Here is an 18527-nt window from a genome sequence, read left to right on the forward strand (position 1 = left end):
TGTCTGGAAGTACCATGAAGAGCTCAGATCAAGTCCTGAAGACAGGAGAGGTGGGTTACAATAAACAAAGCCCATAAATTGTATGATCCTGGTCTCTGTGAAGAGCAAGCTCTACCACAGTGAGCTGAGCCACACCAGTGAGCACAGGGTGACACAAAACCACATCTGGCCTTGGATATTAACAAATGTAATTATCTCTCCCTGCACTGTAAATCCTACATTGCTTTGGGCACTGTACATCTTATTTGATCCTTACATGTTAAAGTCCAAGCCACACCCCTCCACCATTATTTTTTGAGCTGTGTATGGGAATTAGAAATACAGATGAATCTATTTCTATTTGTAAATAGGTAGCCAAGACTTGTAGACACAAACAAATGATGAGAACTAGAATATCAACGTCCAGTGTAAGGGATACATCACAAAGGTGTGGCTGGGTTACAGAGACACACGTTTGGCTCACACGCTCTGAAGCGTGGCTCTGGGGACACTGCATAAATGAAACATCTCAGCTCAGGAAGCAGACAGTGTGTGCACTCACTCACTGTTTGCACTGACCAACACACCAACAGGAACACGGATGCTTGTACTCCACTCCCTGGTGTTCTACAGATGTATTTTAAACCACAGCACAGCTAGGCTGCCAAAACACCGGCCTATGGGAGAATCTTCTGACAAGTATCAACCTATACATCATGTCAATGCAATTCCTACTCAAAAGCTTATCAGGGCATTAACTAAAAACAAAACAAAAGAAAACAAAAAAAAAGAGAAAGAAAAACCCATTATAATTTGATTTTGAGTAGGACAAAAACTGTATTCTGCCTCATATTTTTCATACATTAAGCATATTGCCCTAGCGGGGTAAACACACCTGTCAAAACTTGCAAGCTTTCTTAGCTATACCTCAGTTTCAGAGTGGTGAACACAGAAATCACATCATTTAAATAAATGCCATGTTACATGACAGCTTTTTTTATGCTACATGATAATCTGAGAAGCATGGGTTGTCAGTGGAGGCAGAAATGGGCCCAAGGCACTTCTATTTCACTTGAGCATCAGTAAGACTGAAAAGAGAAGGAGTGAGCATTAGGTCACTACAGAGCAGCTCTGAAGGAGATTTTTCTTCTGGGAGAATTTATATTTAGTTTCATAAATAAAATCAGTCCATTGGAATGAGAGAGACAGCCTTCCCTAGATATATTACTAAAAATAAGTTAATGTATATATCTGCTTCTCCTTGAAAAAAAATAAATGTTACTAGCTGAACACTGATGAGGTAGCTATACCACAGAAATTCTATAGCATTGCCTTTAAAAATTCAAATTACATGTAGAAATTTAAATTTTCCATCCTTTTATCTTGGAACTCAGCTCTAGAATTTTACAGGGATTTTTCCTTCTCATTCTGCATTTGTAAGCTCCATGTTTCCTTTAATTAAGATCTCCCAAGACTACTTATTTATTTTTGAAGAATAAAACATGCTTACTAAATGAATTTTATCAGACTTTAGCAGGTTTTAAATCTATTTAGAAGATACCACTGCAGTGGAGGCCAAAATTCATTCTAATGTCAAAGAGAAAATATCCTACTGTTAAAATACCAGTTGAAACAGAGAAACTCAGCTGTTTTTAATGTAATTCTTTAAGGGTTATACCAGTCTAAGATAAAAATCTGGCCCCAAATGAAGAAGCTAATTTTTCCCCTACATTAATTTAAGATAATTTCTTAGATAATTAAATACCCCGAACTATGATCTCTGTAGTATCACATTATCAGTTTAAAAGTATTACCTAACCATTGACATAAACAGGTTGGTAAATCTACCACCTTTTAAAAACAACATCACGCACATTTTGATGTAAATTATGCACCCTGAATTTTTACAGTTATTGACTACACAGTGGATTAAATTCATTTCCACACAGTTACTGTAATAGCAGCTTTGACAAAGAGCTTCTGGCAAGAGCTCTTGGATCATGTGCTTGTGTATGAAGGCCTTTAAAGCATGGCAGTCCCATATGTGCACCCATAAAGGTAACCCAACAGGCTTTACAGGGCATGCACTGTCATTTAATGTAAACCCCAATGCTATAGTCACATCGCTTGACAAAACTAAAATAAGTAACCTAGCAGAAAAATCAAAAATTTCCAGCCTCTCTCTCTGCAGAACATTGTCAGACTCCTATCACTGCCTGTCACTCATGGTATTTTCCTTTAAGTAGTATTTCTGTAGTATTAATTTCCTGAATAATTCAAATTAAATTGATTCCAAAATAATACCCAAAATGACACACTTATTTTTTTAGAAGCAAAAAAACATTTTTAAATTAATCAAACTTCAGTTGATGCTACAGGTCAGTTCAACTCATGGTCTCTGTAATACGTATTATTCTTGTATTGTCAAGATGACCACCAAGATATGTTTTAGAAGAAAAAAAAAATCCTGCTCTGAAGAGTTTGCAATCTGAAAAGCAAGGTAGGTAAGCAAGTAAATAGATGTGTATAAGCAAAATATGGACACTCTGCTGATACAATTAAGTTATAAAAAGTTGTAAGAAAGGAAAGAAGCAGATACTGCTTTAAAAACCACACAGATATGCAGGAAAAATCTCTGGTTAGCCTACAGAGTGAGATCATTTGAACTGCAACTCAAAAATCTGGAAAAAAATGGAAAATGCTTGTTATTTGTTCCTTTTAGAAGCATTTCAGTAGAAAACATATACTTTATGGCTATTTAGATAGATTCACTGCTTTTTTTGCTGTCTTTTCCTAGAGGAAATAAAACCAGATTTAAAAGGGAAAGATGTTAACATTTTTAAAGAAAAACTTTCCTTTTTCTGTGGTAAAAAAATTAATGCCTGTAACTCTCAACTTGCCAAATTCATCCTTTTACCAAGCCTCTACTCATCTTCGTCTAATCACTCTTCCACTTTCCCCACATCCTTCCCCATCACCTGCTGATTCTTGCTGATGAAAGCAAAGACTGAGGTGTCTACTGCTGACCAGGAGGCTAATTGTAGCAAGTGATCCTAGCACAATTTGGATTTTTATGCTAACACAAACTTAGAAGGTTTCATTCTTCTTCTACACAAATACAAATCTGATCTGGTCGCTGTTACTCAGTGGCAACAGTCGGGAGCAGACAGTGCCAGGAAGGAACAAAGCTGCTTGGGAGCAGACTGATGTTTGGAGTGGGATTTTCTGCTGAATGCACTTGTCAAATACAACCTTTGAGCCTGTATTGATTTATTCATCCAGTCTCTTATTTCCTTTATGTTTTAATTCTTAAATACCTGTGCATTTGCACATTCAGGATAAAACAGGAAGAGTGCTGCTCTCCTCCTGTAGCTGTAAGCTTTCTGAGCAGGGCTCTGGCTCCCTGTACACCCAGAGTCCAGTAGCGCTGTCCCTCCCACCACTGTACCTGACTGCAGCAAAGGCTGTGCTTCAAGCCTAACCAATTCCTAGAGTTTGGCTTGGCCTTAAAGAGCCAAACCTCCTTTCTCTTTGTTATCAACTTCCAACATACTTTAATTTTTCTATACATTTCCCTCAGCTATTTGAGATCACAACTTCACCTGCTCTCATCTTCTAAAGCAGTGCAGTGTCTCCTCCAGAAGCCAACACACGACACACATCCAGTACAGGCATCTAATGTGCTTTACTTTGTCCCTCCAAACATCTGTTTTGACTGCACACACACAAGGCTGTTTTATGTTTTCTGTATGTTACTTTTCACAACAAAACAACTGTGCCTTAATTTTTGAAATGTTCAAGCTATCTAGAGAAACAGGAAATCAAAAACAATTCTTAGGTTCTTTTATAATACTCGGTTTTAGCCAAATATAAAAACGTCAGTGTAAAAAGCAGATACTTATATTTCATGATGTGCCAGAAATTAAAACTGCATTTTTAGCATTCTACTAACTAAAGTGCTTTACTGCTTACAAAAGGATTTTCATATTTTTGTAGCAATTTACAGCAGACAATAGGTATTGTAATCTAATCCACTGCAATTGTGTAATTTTTGACCAAATTGCTGTTGATAAATAATGCAAGTATTACGTTATTAATTTTTTTACAATTAGGTGACTAAGAAAGCTGTTTATTGCCTTCCGTTATACCCTCTGTTAATAAGATCGCTGTTGCAGATGTTCATGTGTGCTGCATTGATGTTTAATGGTGCATGATGCTCTAGGTGGTTCCCATAACCTTGCTTTGTCTACTATGAGCTGACTCAATTGATATGATAATAGAGAAAAGAGGTCTGAAACAAGCTGGGCTGTACTGGCACAATTTGCATAACCTTTAAATTTGCCATCACTTGATAGCCAACTGCTCCTAAAAATTCTTATTCAGTTGTCAGCGACGACAATGCACTGTACAAACAGCATTCTGCAACTGGACAGGTGCGGAGGGAAGAGAGGGCACACACAGTTTACTGCACTGTTATATTCTATCAGGAAATGCACTTATTATCAAATTTATAAGGCAAACAATTGGAGTAGGGTTCTGCAGTTCCATTTTTGATCAATTGCTATTAGACACAACGCATGGCCTGGCATCTTTTCAGGTTCACAGTACAATATCACAGTGTCACATTACAAGGGACATAAATATTTGGTTCCATAGACTCCTCTCTTATTTAGTTTTGACTGCTAATCACTGGGGCAGGCAGAAGAATCACTACGGATTAGGAGGGCAGTGGGGGGCACAGGGTAGAGAACTACAGCAAACAAAATCAGTGTATGCAGCCTCCCAAACTTTAAATCTGGTGTCAGACTACTTTGCATTCTGTTTGAACAAACATTAGTATTATATCACTGAGAAGGTATAGCCAAAACATAACAATATAAAACCAGTCCATGTTTACCCTATTCACTAAATCTTCTGTCTGTATATACTCTATGCCAGGTCTGCTTCCTTTACTGTCTTTATTATTCATAACAAAGAAAACAGTTATGGTGAAAATAAGACAGAGCCTACCTTCATTCAAATGGGATCAACTACGTAACTACATAAATATTAGTTTTGGCATCCAGAGGTTTATATCTTAACTGCCACTCCACAGTCTCAGGTGTGTCAAGGCCAGGTCATTGGTATCAGACTGACATGCACAGCCTACTTTTCACATATGGCATTTAAATAATTTTCATTTTACATTATATCTAAAATCTGCTGTGGAAATCACTGAGCCAAAGTGATCATAAAATCTCACAGTTCCACTTTTAGACAATTAACCATTTCAAAGCACTCCAATTAACCTCCCACATGTCATCAATGCTCATTCTATATGTTTTGTCATCTTACACAAAATAAATTCCAAGTCCCCGAAGTCAGGCAATGCAGGACCCATTCAAACCTCCCCTTTGTCTGCTTTTTCCAGTAGCCAAGATCTCTGCTCTGTCCCTCCTGGAGCTAAGGATTTGTCTTCCATTTAGCCATCTATTTCCCACAACTTTCATTGTCTGAAATTGGATGCTGCAGCAGAGAAACTTCTAATCAAAGGGCCAGTTCCTGCAGTTAATTTTCATCCAGGGACACCATACATACCCACATTTTACTCTCCTTCCATTCTGTGCAATTATTCTATAGAGGCTATTTGAGCAGGTAAAGATTAGAGGCTTGAAAACATAAGTTCCATCATTTATGGCAAAAGCATGACATGGATAGCTACAATTTAAACGTTTCTACAATGTTCATTCAACTGTAATCACAAGATGGGAAATAAAATCTCTAAATTAAAGCTGATGGGGCTACCAGAGTCTGTAGGGCACCTTCTGAGTACAGATTCTGCTGTACAAACTCCTCTGTGATGATTTGTTATGAAATGAACTGCTGTCTAGTAAAAAACAGGCTAACACTGCCAGAATAATGGAAAAAAAATATCTCTAACAGAAGATAATCTGCCTAGGTGCCAGTGGTCAAAGGGTGCAGTTCTTTGTGCCCCTCACTTCTACCACACAACAAAGACATCTCCAGGGAAAATGTGTTATCAAACCTTTCAGCTTACATAAAGTTTGCTTTTTCTACAACCTCTAGGTAGACTACAAAAACTGAATCACAGATTCCAGACAAGGTACAACACACAAAAAGACACATGGATCAGTATAACCCATTAATATTCATGAATGTTTTAAGTTCTCCATGACCATAATCAATAGCCAATGAAGTTAATGAGATCTTTTCATTGATTTCAAAAGACACAGGGTTGAGCCTCAGAGACAACAACACTGCAATCTCTCAAGCACTCCAGCTGATAACATACATGGATAATTTGCCTCTTCCCATACAAAATTTCAGGAATAAACAAGAGATGCTATCTTATTTAAACTGGTTTTGAGGAACGAGCAATATACCATTATAAAGGTCCATATGGAGCATTTAGCATCTTTAATTGAGGAGCAGTCAAGGCCACAGTAGTTACCCATGTTGTTAATGCCAGTATGAGATCCATAAATAAGACAACTGTTATTTATTTAAGGAAACACAAAAAAGGCCTGAATGTGTCATCCTCCCCAAAGGCTGAGATTTTGTTTTGTTTTAACTTTGGGCCCTGGAAAGCTGTGATTCTAACTCTTATGTCTTCTAACATATGTAAGCCCATCCAATAGATTTAAACATTGATAAGTAGAGTTTTTAGTTCAAACTGGCCTTGACCTTGGGCAGTGTGACATTATCTGAAAACCATTAATGGTCTGAAACTAAAGGAAAAGCTCATAAATAAAAGCAAAACCATACAAAGGTACAAAGGCAAAACAAAAAAACCCAACAACCCCAAAACAACAAAAAGAGGAAGTTTTATTAAAACTATTGATCCTGACCTAGGGCACCACAGACATTGATCTTCCCACATCTCCACAGGAAAAAAAAAGTTAAGCCAACAAATTATTGATCTATTATGAAACCTGCTGAACAAGCCATACATTTAATTTCTTACAATGAAAAAAAATAATCATACCAAATTAGGATATGGACAAAATCTACTTCTCAAAAATTATTGGTAAAAAAATACTATTGGACTAATTTCATAAAACAGACATCCTGTTAGGATGATTCAACCTTAAATGTGGGGAGGTGAGAAGTGTATGCACTGTAAACCTTTAAAGCATAGGTTTCAGATTTCAACTCATTAAAGCATATGTTTTTAAGGAAAAATGGCTAGTGTCCAATACTGAATACTGCAGGAACAGCAAATGAATGCACAGAAAAGGACAACAGTGAACTTTCAACTTAAAGCACAAATTTAATTAAAAGTATCTAGGATTATTATTTTCTATGAAACAGAATACTATAGCTTTGGATTTTCTTCAGTTTTTTTCAAAAACTCAAAAAGATATATTTAGACTGACATAACATTGTAGATGTAGAAACAGTTGCTGAAAAACTGAAAGTCACCAGAATTCCCTGTTTGGTGTACATGGAGATGGGTGGGTAGGTAGGTCGGTATCATTTTCAGAAAACAGGGATAACCTTGACAAAGTTGCATCAATTACATGTGTAAGTGAAAAGCACAGTTTAAATTTGGAAGGCTGTTCCAGTGCTTCCCAATTACTGGTTCTGCTGTTTCACCTTCCTTTTAATTGAGTTCTAGAATAAAACTGGTGGTTTTCAACATATGAGATAATGGAGTTAGTTTACCTTCTGTGGCTCTGTCCCTGTATTCTTTGCTCTTTGCTTTGCAGACATATTCTCCAGAAGTATCAACCAATGTTGAAGCTACTTCTATTCCAACTTTGGAACTAGAGTCTTTGTTGCTAGATGGAAATTCAAAACAAAGCACCATGTTTTATGCCTCCAAGTGAGGCTCCACAGCAGCTTCAGCCAGTTTGCAGACATGGAGCCTCATCCTTGTCTCCTCCCATGGCAAAGGCAAATGCTGCATGCTCTGGCCCTGCTTTGGTAACCACAAGATTCAACTACTACCATTCTCCCTTCTTGAGATTTCTGGTAGGCAGCTCTGCTGCTTCATGGTTTGAGCCAACAGAATAACAATGTATTGAGTAACATTTTCTGAACAAATACCTTACAGTTCACTCAAGTTGCAACTAAAATGATACAAGTTTTTAAGTATTACAGACATTAATTAAGCCATTTTAAGTATTACAGCAGACACCAGCAATTTATTATAAATTAATTCTGTGTGGATGCTCTAAACAAGGAATAATATCAAAGGGAAGGACTCGTTTCTTAGAAAAAAAAAGAATGCTTATTTGGGATTTAATGGCACCTGACTGAGTATCTTACTGTAAATTTGTTCAATTTTGCTCTCCAGAGTCAAGCAAGAAAGGCCTCAAGTGATTTAAGAGGTGACCTTACCAGAATTCCCCTCCCCAAGTCCAGTTTCACTGCTGTGTGCACCTGCTCTGGAGTAGGATCTCCTGCCTGTTTACACCATTTCTAAAGGAGCTCCATAGTGCAGCGGGCACCATCTTCTTCTGAGATATTTAGATTCATTTGGGATAGTAAAAACAAAAGCTGAATGTGAAGAATGGCAAAAGTGTCCAAGATTAATGGGCTATAGAATTCTTTGTCAATCAATGTAAAGAAGGTGCCCATTTGAAAAACAATTTAGCCTTAAATACACAATGATGGGCTCTAAACCACAAATTACCACACCATAAAGAAAAATTGAAGTTATAACAGATAATTCTATGAAAATGTCAGATCAATCATAAGTGGCAGTCTGAAAAGCAACTAAACTGTTAGGAACTATTAAGAGAGGAATACAGAACAAAAAATACAACAAAATTAATCCACTTTGTAAATTCCTCAGGAACTTGCAAATGGAACATTCTGGTCCTCCATTCACAAAGCTGATCTGCAAAAAGGTGCGGTGAAGGGTGGCTCAGAGTGTCAGAACTATGGATCAAACACAGGACAAGTACACAGAATACAAGGAGTCTGGAAAAAAGACTAGTACAGGGGAGATAAGCAAGAGTTCTTCAAAATCAGAAGTAAAAGACATTATACATGGAATGATTAAGGACTGGCCGTGCAATACAAGCAGTTGGAGGCAGCCAGGAACACTCCTAAGTGTCTGAATACAAACAAATTAGGGGATATATTTCTTCACATAACACAGACTCTTTGACACTCATTATCACAAGACATGTATAATAAAATCCTACTCTGGCCTATTAAGCACAAAGACAACATCTCTAGTTCACAAATCCCCGAACAACATTTTGCTGGAGTGTAATATGGAACTATTACTCCAGATTTGTTCTGGTTTTATCCTCTTTTCCAAGTTCCCATTGCTGTACACTTGCAAACATCACATTAGAGACAGACCTTTGGTCTGCCTCAGTCCTGCTTCTACTATTTCACTCTGTTTTGCCACTCCAATATCATATAATTTCTACTACCTAAGCAGTGGATTTATCTATTCATAGTTATGTCTCCAAGAATCCTTTTTAGAATTACAGTATAAAACCTGAATTCCTACATCTATGTATCTGTATCTGAGAAACAAATCCAAAAATTCTTCTGTGGAACAATAAATACAGGCTAGTTCTAAGGAATGGAGTAGATGCCCATATTTATTGTCCTTTAACAAACACGGATTCATTCTTCCACAGCAAAAAGGGGTAATTTTTCCTCAGAATTGTAGAATGTAAACTCACTGTAGCACCTGAAACTGGAGCTAGTTTTGATACTCTTTACTACTAGTGATTATACGTCACAAAAGGATTTCCCATCTTCACTCTCAGTTTCTGGGCTAAATTGGTGTACTGACACCATTGACCAGAGAAGACATTCTTAAATCAGTATGAAATCACTGAAACACACACATGTGCATATTGACGTATGTGTATACATACTCTTTGAGGTGCAGCAGTCAGTACACTTTTAAGTCCAGTCAAGATACCTGTATCCGGGATTTTAGGTTTTAATAATGTGTTTCACCTGTCTAATAAAATGCTCAGTCTTCCACTCCCACGCAGCATAAAAGCATGAATATTCTCAGTTACAAAAAGGTATTACCAGCTTTGCTATTCATTAATCCCTATCAACAAATGTTAATTATTAATTTAGATTCTGTGGTTTCCTAAGACACAAATAAACTGATTATTTTGGGCTTTCTGGCTCACTTGTTAAACCATTAGGGGACTAAAATGTCTTTTTTTTTCTAAATCCACTTTTGTTCTTGAAATTTTTCTTTCTATTTGTGAATATCAATGGATAGGGAAGAGTGCAAGTGTGTAATTGTGTGAAAAAGAGAGCACATGGTAATAAAACTCAGCTACTGTTTCCCTGAGTTTGAGACACTACTCTGGGTTTGTATAAATTCATAGGAAGCCTACTTGATGAAGAAAAGGCTAGTCGAGGTTTTCCTGTCTGGAAGGCCAAGCATGAAAACTCTAAGCAAGGAATAAAAATAACATATTTTCTTGCTTCTTAGAGAAGAGGAGCTGCAAACAGACCCACCATGAAATGTCAGCAGTGTCAATAGCATTAAATGCTTCTATGTTTTATAGATAGGCTTACAGGGTAACATGCTGCTCTGTGATTGCAGCACAACCTGACAAAGAATACCAACTGACCTCTGTTTAGAGTGGGCTATATGCTTGAACATCAGCCCTCTTTATTCCCCTCAAAAAGTATACCCCACCATGCTATTACCATCTAGGAATGGCTCTTAAAATCTCTCATTTCCACAATTGTGATAAACCCTCTTAAAGAAAGGGGTTTTAAAAAAATCTCCTAAAATACTTACGATCTAACATATATTTACAAAGTAAAAGGAATTTCATAAGTCACAGAATGTCCTATCATTTGCCATTATTTTAATTTAGATCAGGTTTTAGTTCTATTCAAACAGAAACTTTAAATTTTCGAGCATATCCACATACATTACCATAGGAACAGTTGTACTGGGTGACATCAACACCCATACAGCTCAGTCTTCTCTTTCAGATAACATGTAGAGGCAAATGCCTACTTATTTCTTCAAGAACAAGGGCTTGGCAGGCAGGCTCTAAAATTTGGTAACTTTGCAATTTTATTGTGACACATTAACTTGGCTACACTGTACTGACTTTAATTTATGGACTTGATCAAACAACAATGATAACACATTGAAATCTACAAAACTATTTCTGCATGCACTATGTGGTAGGTGCACTCATGAATTTTTAAGACATTTTACCACATTTGCCAAAACTGCTAATAGATTCCCGGAAATATCTCAACTAATGTGTCCCAAAAAATTAAGATTTAAGTGGCTAGTAAGCCTGACCTGAGCTGGCATTAATGCTTGAATCCTTAGAAAATTCCATTTTTACTGCCACAGTCTAGCAAATGAGGTTATTATAAACATGCCCTTAAATAGAGGTGGTTCTGCAAACATCAGGGGGAAAAAAGAATGGAAAATTCTATGTTCACCCCTGAACATGCCAGATTTCATCATTCATAACTTGAAAAATGTTGAAGTGATTTTCTTTAAATTTGGATTGTTTTTCTTTCCTCTATTAAAGCTATAAAACAAGCCAAGTTTAAAGTTTGTAGCTTCAGCTGTTCTTGAATTATGCAAATATTTCAATATAAAAGCATTTCCCATTGTTGAACTGATTGTGCTCAGACTTTCTGAGGATTTCCCTTTGGGCCAAGACCAGCCATAAAATGTGTCTGACTAAAAGTAATTTGTTTAAAACCGTTATGAGCAGCTCTGTAAAAGGGATAGCTTTCACAGCATTTGATTCTGACAAACATTAGAGCACATACAGATAGGACATATATGTTCCTGCCAGAGCTTGTGATTTTTGGTGCATTTCTTAAAAGCTCCAGCTACTGAAATCAGGAGACTGCACGTGTTCATTAACGTCCCCTGCTCTCTCTGCTTACCCATTTCTTGTGGTTACAGAAACAGTGTGAAATGTATCCTATAAGCTTAGTCAAACCTCCAAACTCAGTCAAATCCAGAATCTCAGGCCTGCTAAGAGGGGTATCAGGGAACAAGCTGTGGTAGTGGGATTGGAGTCTTGATAGCCAAGGAATTCCCAGGATGGCTGAGGAGCATCCACACAAGAAATTAACCCAATACTGTTCCTCAAATCAACTTTTTTTGGGCAAGTCCACAGGGCACATTTTCAGTTACCAGTCCCTTTCCCTAAGCATAATCCTCTGTGCTGCAAGGTTTTGTCACAGGAGTCTCTCACAGGCTGTTTTTTCAAAAAGATTTATATCAAAATTCAGTTATGTTGGGGATCAATGATAGAGAAAATTACAATGTTTTTGTCTGTGCTCATTCTTAAGGTCACTGAGAAGGTCCAACACCTCCAAGTTTTTCTGTAAAAAGATAAAATTCAACATCATCAAAAAATGCACCTCTGGCTGGCCAGAGAGGTTGCAGATATTCCCTGGAAATGTTCAAGGTCAGGCTGGACAGGGCTTTGAGCAACTTGTTCTAGTTGAAGATGTCCTTTTGCACTGTGGGGGGTAGGACTAGGTGACCTTTAAAGGTTCCTTCCAACACAAACCATTCTACAATTCTATGATATGGAGAGGAAAACCTCACACCACAGTCTGAGCTTGTGCTCAGTGGAGTCCTATTAGAAGGTGACAGTTAATTTAGTCAACACTTCATCTGCCACAGCTCCTGTATGCCAATCCTAAACATTCTTTTCCTTCCCTCTAAAACACACTGATCACACTCAGCTTGAATTTGAGCTTGCCTCTTCCTTGCAATGACAGAGAACAGGAAGGAAGGGAGAGAAAAGGGGCCTTGGGGCTGGAATACTGTGATAGAGCAGATAGGAACGGACAGCAGAAAGACCCAATGCACTCCATGATAAAGACACAGAAATTTTTCCTCTGGAAACACAAATAATTCCGACAGCCAAAGAAAGTGGACTGACAAATGGGAATTAAATTAGATTGAGAATGCTGATGCAGTTTTTGCTTCTTACTGTTTCCATGATCTGCTCCAGCTGCATGGACCTCTAAGCTGTCTGTCAATCCATACCTGACTGCCTACAGCTTGTGGTCTGAGGTGAGCCACCAGTATTTTTGGTTGACATCAAAAAATGTTGTATAAATTGAAGCAATTCACAAGATGACTAAAAATCTTTGCAGTATGGCTAGGCCAGATTTTTTGGGGAAGATGCTTTTTCAGCTGTCTCAGTCTAAGCTCTCTCATACTCAAGAACTATATTTTCCAATCTGTTCGGTCAATCTTCTCTTTTAGTAATAAGCTGTGCCTTTCTTCCCTATGCTCTGCTCCTGAAATACCTGTTGATACTTCCATCCTCTGGAATGTTCAGGAATCAAGAACTGTTGCCACATGTAATGACCAGCTGAATCTGGCCTTCTTCATATCACACACACCTCTACCCTGCCCTAGAAAGTCCATGTCAAATTTTCAGTATGTATCATTCTGTGCCTCTTCATGAATGGCCTGGCAATCTGCAACAACCCCTTTTATCCATCTTATTTCCTCTCCTTCCAGCCAGAACCGCATCCAAGTATATTCCCTCATTATTTCCATAACCTGATCCTCATTTGACCTACGCATAACTCTTCAAAGAGGTGCACCCTCCTCTCGCAACCCAACCCCACGACTGCCCTGGCTTGGAACATCCTTAAGAGAGCCTTTGACAGAGCAAACAGAGCTCTGTTACAGATGTCCTCCCAGCCTTCCTGCAGCCTGGCTCATTCTGCCATGATGGGGGCAGGGGGAAAGGGAAGGAGGATGGGGGTGGCCATCTGGAGGTGACTCTTCACAGAGCACAGCCTGTTCCAAGCCACACAGGGCTGGCCCTCCTGGTTGCCAGGGCACTGCTGACTCATATCCACCTTGCCATTGGCCAGGACCTTCAGGTCCCTTTCCACAGCGCTTCTCTCCAGCCTCTCCTTCCCCAGTCTGTACACACAGCCAGGGCTGCCCCATCCCAGGTGCAGAATCCAGCACTTGCCCTTGTTAAGCTTCATATGGTTGGTGATTGCCCATTTCTCTAATTTGTCAAGGTCTCTCTGCAATCTGTCGAGGTCTCTGCAGAAATATGTTGTTCAACATAATAAACATGTTGTTCTTATTATTGTTAACCTGGACAAAATATAAAGCAGAAGGTATGAACAAGCATACCCAAATCCATAGCTGACTTTGCAAATACTATTTTAATCTAGGCACAAGCTCTTGGAGACTTTACCGTTCCCTCAAGGGCAAGATAAACAACACAGCCTGCTTTTTCAAAAACCATACTTACTCCCATGTATTAGAAAAAAAAAAAAAGAAATTTTATACTGGTAACTCCTAAATGTGGTAATTCTTCTAAAGATAATTTAGAAACTTTTATACTTTCCATTGCAGGTTTCAAATCTAGACCCTGTTAGTTCTGAAATAAGTGTCTTAGCAGCACTCTATGCCATTCTGCGGTATCATCATATGCTAAATTAAGGGACGCATCTTCCTTTTTTCATTCTTATTTTAATGTGAGGAGGTGGGAAAAAGATGGTCCACACCAAAGAAAAAGGGGGAAACAATAACAAATTGGTATCTCTTTCGAGAATTGCCCCACAGGCCAAACATTTTTATGTTCTTAATCATTATTAAATGACTTAACATGACACACAGAGCCTGGCGAATGATTGCATCCTGACACAAGAACGAATTACAAATGAAATGAAAGATCAAGCTGTATTAGAGGACTGCCTCTGGGAAATGAAAATCTTTAATTCTCTTTTATTATTGACATTTATTTGGCTGCCATGAATAACAACATAGCAAGGAGATTCAGCTATGCTTGTGCACTGAATAGCTTATCCCACGGCTCAAAACTGCCTTAACATTTATCATGTTTGCTTTTGTAGCTGACACCATTGCATACAGTCTCTATCCATCTCACATTTATCATGCATATAAAGTGCATTCTCTAATTTAAGTTCATTTCATAGTGAACAAACAGCTAAGATTAGCAAGTGTCAGTCCTCAAATAAGCTCCCGGTTGTAAAAATATCAAAGACGGGATTAATGGATTTGTTAACAACTCCAGTTTGAAGAATAAAAAAAGTACTCAGTGAAAATTAAATAAGAGTACAGGAGGGATACATGTAAGATTTAGGTTTACTACATTATTACTAGCTCATGTATAAAAACATTTTTATGCTGCTTTTTTCAGTCAAGTGTACAACACTCAAGTGGAGTGCCTCCGCATGGGCCATTCACACTAGGCAGTAACTTTCTGGAAGGAACACTTCCATCATCATTCAGTGAGATGCACATATCCAACTCTCAGTGACTGGTTTCTATTTCCTTCATAACAGTTTGTAGCTAACAAAATAGGGGAAGGAGCAAGCTACTGAAGAAATAATTCAAACTACTGCTAGGAATGATCTTTACAGCAGTGACATACCTGCTTAGTGCCTAGCTCTGAAGCCACAGTCTGAAGCCAATTCTGATTTTGAGGAAAATATCGTATGAGTAAGCACCAGTCCCTTAGGTGCAAAGCTTCCTCTACTTCACTTGATTTCCAAAGGAGGAATTCAGGCCAGCCTAATAACTTACCTTGTGAAGGAATGAACTACTAAAATGGCTTGCCACAGCACATGTTTTTAATAGCTTTATTTAGTCTAGAAGCATAGGTGGACAGAATTAAAGAGACTGTCAAAAGATAGGCAGTCATGTTTATAATGCTTCAATCTGTGCGTCGTACATCATCAATTTAGACAGCAGAAACTACTTGTATCCCTGCTAGAACACCTTTTTCCCACATACTCTTTTGAGAATTGAAGAGCAGACGGCTGAGAAAAGCTAAAGTGAGACTTTCTGCTCAAAGCAAAAAAAGCCTGGAAATTCACTTAGTACTGGATTTCACTTCCTCCTCTTTGCAAATGTTTAAATATACTACACTGTTGCACAGCTGTTCTCAGCAGGCACAGTGTATTCTTGTTTGCAGCAAAGATGGCTACACAGATAAAATCTCAAGTCATAAAAATCTGAGTAAAACCAACTGGATCAATATTTTAAATCTAGGTTATAAAAATGTTCAGAACTAAATTCTCAGGCATTCTTGTGAAATAAATAACTTCTTAAATTCAGACTCTTGAAACAATTAAAAGCACAGAAGATGAGAGACATGGAATAACATCAGAAGGCAAATGCTCTGACTACTATTTAAAAATTGTAAAAACCACAACTTGTAACTGATTAGCTGGAGTATTTACTGTGAGCGACAATGGAGATTTAAAAAAGATACCTGTAGCCAATATAGTGTCATCTTTGCCTTGGGTAAAGACTACAATTCGCTGCCTTTTAGTGTTCACCTTCGGCAGGGCTTGTGTCTTCCGGGCTATCTCTTTAATGTCTTCAGTCTATTAAGAGAGAGAAAGAAAATTCTTGTTACAGCATACTGGAGTAGTGGGAACTTTATTAGCAGATCAAAGATTTATTTTCTTACAGCTAGGTATAAAATAGACTTTACTGTCAGTACAGGAGGATTTTTAAAAGGAGGAATACTTCATTCTCCAAAGAGTTTATGTAGTACTATGAGACCATTGTTTTTAATCTTGATAATGATAGTTCAGCTATTCCAACCACTACAAAACTGCAAAGCTAACAAAGGAATTACAGAGCATTTCTTAATGAGCAATTAGTGGGTTTCTTTGCTGCTGACTGGATTCTAACCGTACCTATCATAAAATTAAAAATAAAATTGGTAAGAGATTATGTTGGATAAACTCTGAGCCTGATTTTCATCCAATTTAGCCAGGTTTTATAGTATTGTAATACCTCTGACTTCAGCATGCTTACAAATACTTTCTCTAACTTCCCTACTGCAGCTGGTCCCATCAAGCAAACTGTACACTGTACCCCTGAGAGGGTGTGCCGCCCAGCTCCCACTAGCTGGTTGCATAATTGAGATGCAGGGACGCAAAGGGCAAAAGGTATATTCAGTGGGGCACAGAACATGACCAATTTTCTAAAGGAAGGTTCACCTGCAAAAGTTTCAGAAATCTTCATTTTAAAAGGATGTTGTATTTCATTGTGCATGTAGCTAAGAACAGAGAACCTGGCAGACTGAACCAAACCTCTCATTCATCCAGTGTCTTACACACCAACAGTTTGGAATGTTTAAATTAATGCAGCAAACTCTAACACCACCACTTGTCATTAGAATATTATAATTTCTTTTCTCACAGTTGCCCTACAATCTGAAAGAAAAGCGTTTCAATTTCTGATTGACTTAGTTTTCAAGCTGATCTGTAACAGTTATTTCTCTTGTTTGAATTAGCATCAAACCTTTTTATAATGCTATATGGGAAACTTTTGTCCTCAGATTTATCTCAAGTCAGTAAGTTCTATAATGTAATGTATTTGTTGCCATAACTGATATATATATTATTTTCTTTTATTTTTCTAACATTAGGAAAGGAGTATGTATGATTAATTATTCCCTTTGCTATTTACTGTGTCCCACTTTGTTCACATCTGTGTTAAAATACACTGTATTTTTTTTCCCCAGTTTTCTCTTTGTACAAGGAGCTGTAGTGAAACATAGTAAGGGCCTAGCCTGGAATATATGAAAATATAGTAATACTTTCTGCATTGCTCTGTGTATTGTTTGTTACGAATCCTAACTTACTTTTTAACACTACTACTATTACAGACAGAGAATATGCCTGGGTTTTATATTTACCAGCACCCCTTTAAATGAAAATACCTACCTCTTCTGCAACACTTTCAGCCTCCCTCTAATTTCTTCCTTAACTTGGGTAGTCACCAAACCCATTGATTTAAATACATTTGGCAAACATGAAGATAGTTTCCCTTTATTTATTGGTCTCTTCACCTCTTTTTAAAATTCTCCCATACTTTTCATTTCCATATGTGATACTCTCACTTGTGTTATTTCTTTCTTCCTCCTACTTAGACAGCTAATAAAGCTTTTAGAAGGCAATGTCTGCTACCACAGAAGAGAACTGAGGACAATAACAGGGGCCATATTACCCCTAATTCTCAGAAGGCAAGGAGTCTCTTAAAGATGTCAGAGAAAAAAAATTGAAATTGTTGCTCTTCTGCTTTGAAATGGTTTTTTCAAGAGGTTTATGAACAGCAGGGATCAGCTGGTGGCACAAGCTGTTGAATACAGGATGGGTGGAGAATGCAGCCCTCCAGCCTGGTAATCCATAGGCTTACCAAAGCCTTGCCATACGAAAGTTAACCTCAATTCTGAACCACTTCGGGCCTTGGTAATTAAGAGATCCACAAACTAAAAACTGCAATGAAGCATCACGAAGATCAAAGGAAACAGGGGAGAGGTGTTTAGTTTTTGCTAAGTAGGAAGTAGCTACTAGTGACTTTATTAGGCACATTTTCAGTGGAGTAAAGCAGGCACAGAAATCAAAGAGCTTGAATATATTTGTACAATGTATTTACAGGCACGATGAATTTTAAAAGGAAAATGATGAAGTTATAATAGGAGAAAATGGCATGATCAAGAGATGATTTCTTCAGCTTAAGGAAGAATAAAGATTAACTTAGATGAAGAAAAGAGGACCCTGAGGAAAGAGATTAGTGAAGAGTG

The 18527-nt window shown here is 37.8% G+C and overlaps 1 protein-coding gene across 2 annotated transcripts in view; it reads right to left on the reverse strand.

Annotated features, from left to right (window-relative positions):
• Positions 1–18527, reverse strand: part of ADK (adenosine kinase) — a 272833-nt gene that overhangs the window by 24696 nt on the left and 229610 nt on the right. For both annotated transcript variants that reach the window (XM_058841194.1, XM_058841195.1), the window contains exon 9: positions 16200–16314. In XM_058841194.1, the coding sequence (XP_058697177.1) occupies positions 16200–16314 (115 nt within the window). The remainder of the gene's footprint in view (positions 1–16199; positions 16315–18527) is intronic.

The sequence above is a fragment of the Poecile atricapillus genome, chromosome 6, assembly GCF_030490865.1.
Source record: "Poecile atricapillus isolate bPoeAtr1 chromosome 6, bPoeAtr1.hap1, whole genome shotgun sequence".
NCBI lineage: Eukaryota > Metazoa > Chordata > Aves > Passeriformes > Paridae > Poecile > Poecile atricapillus.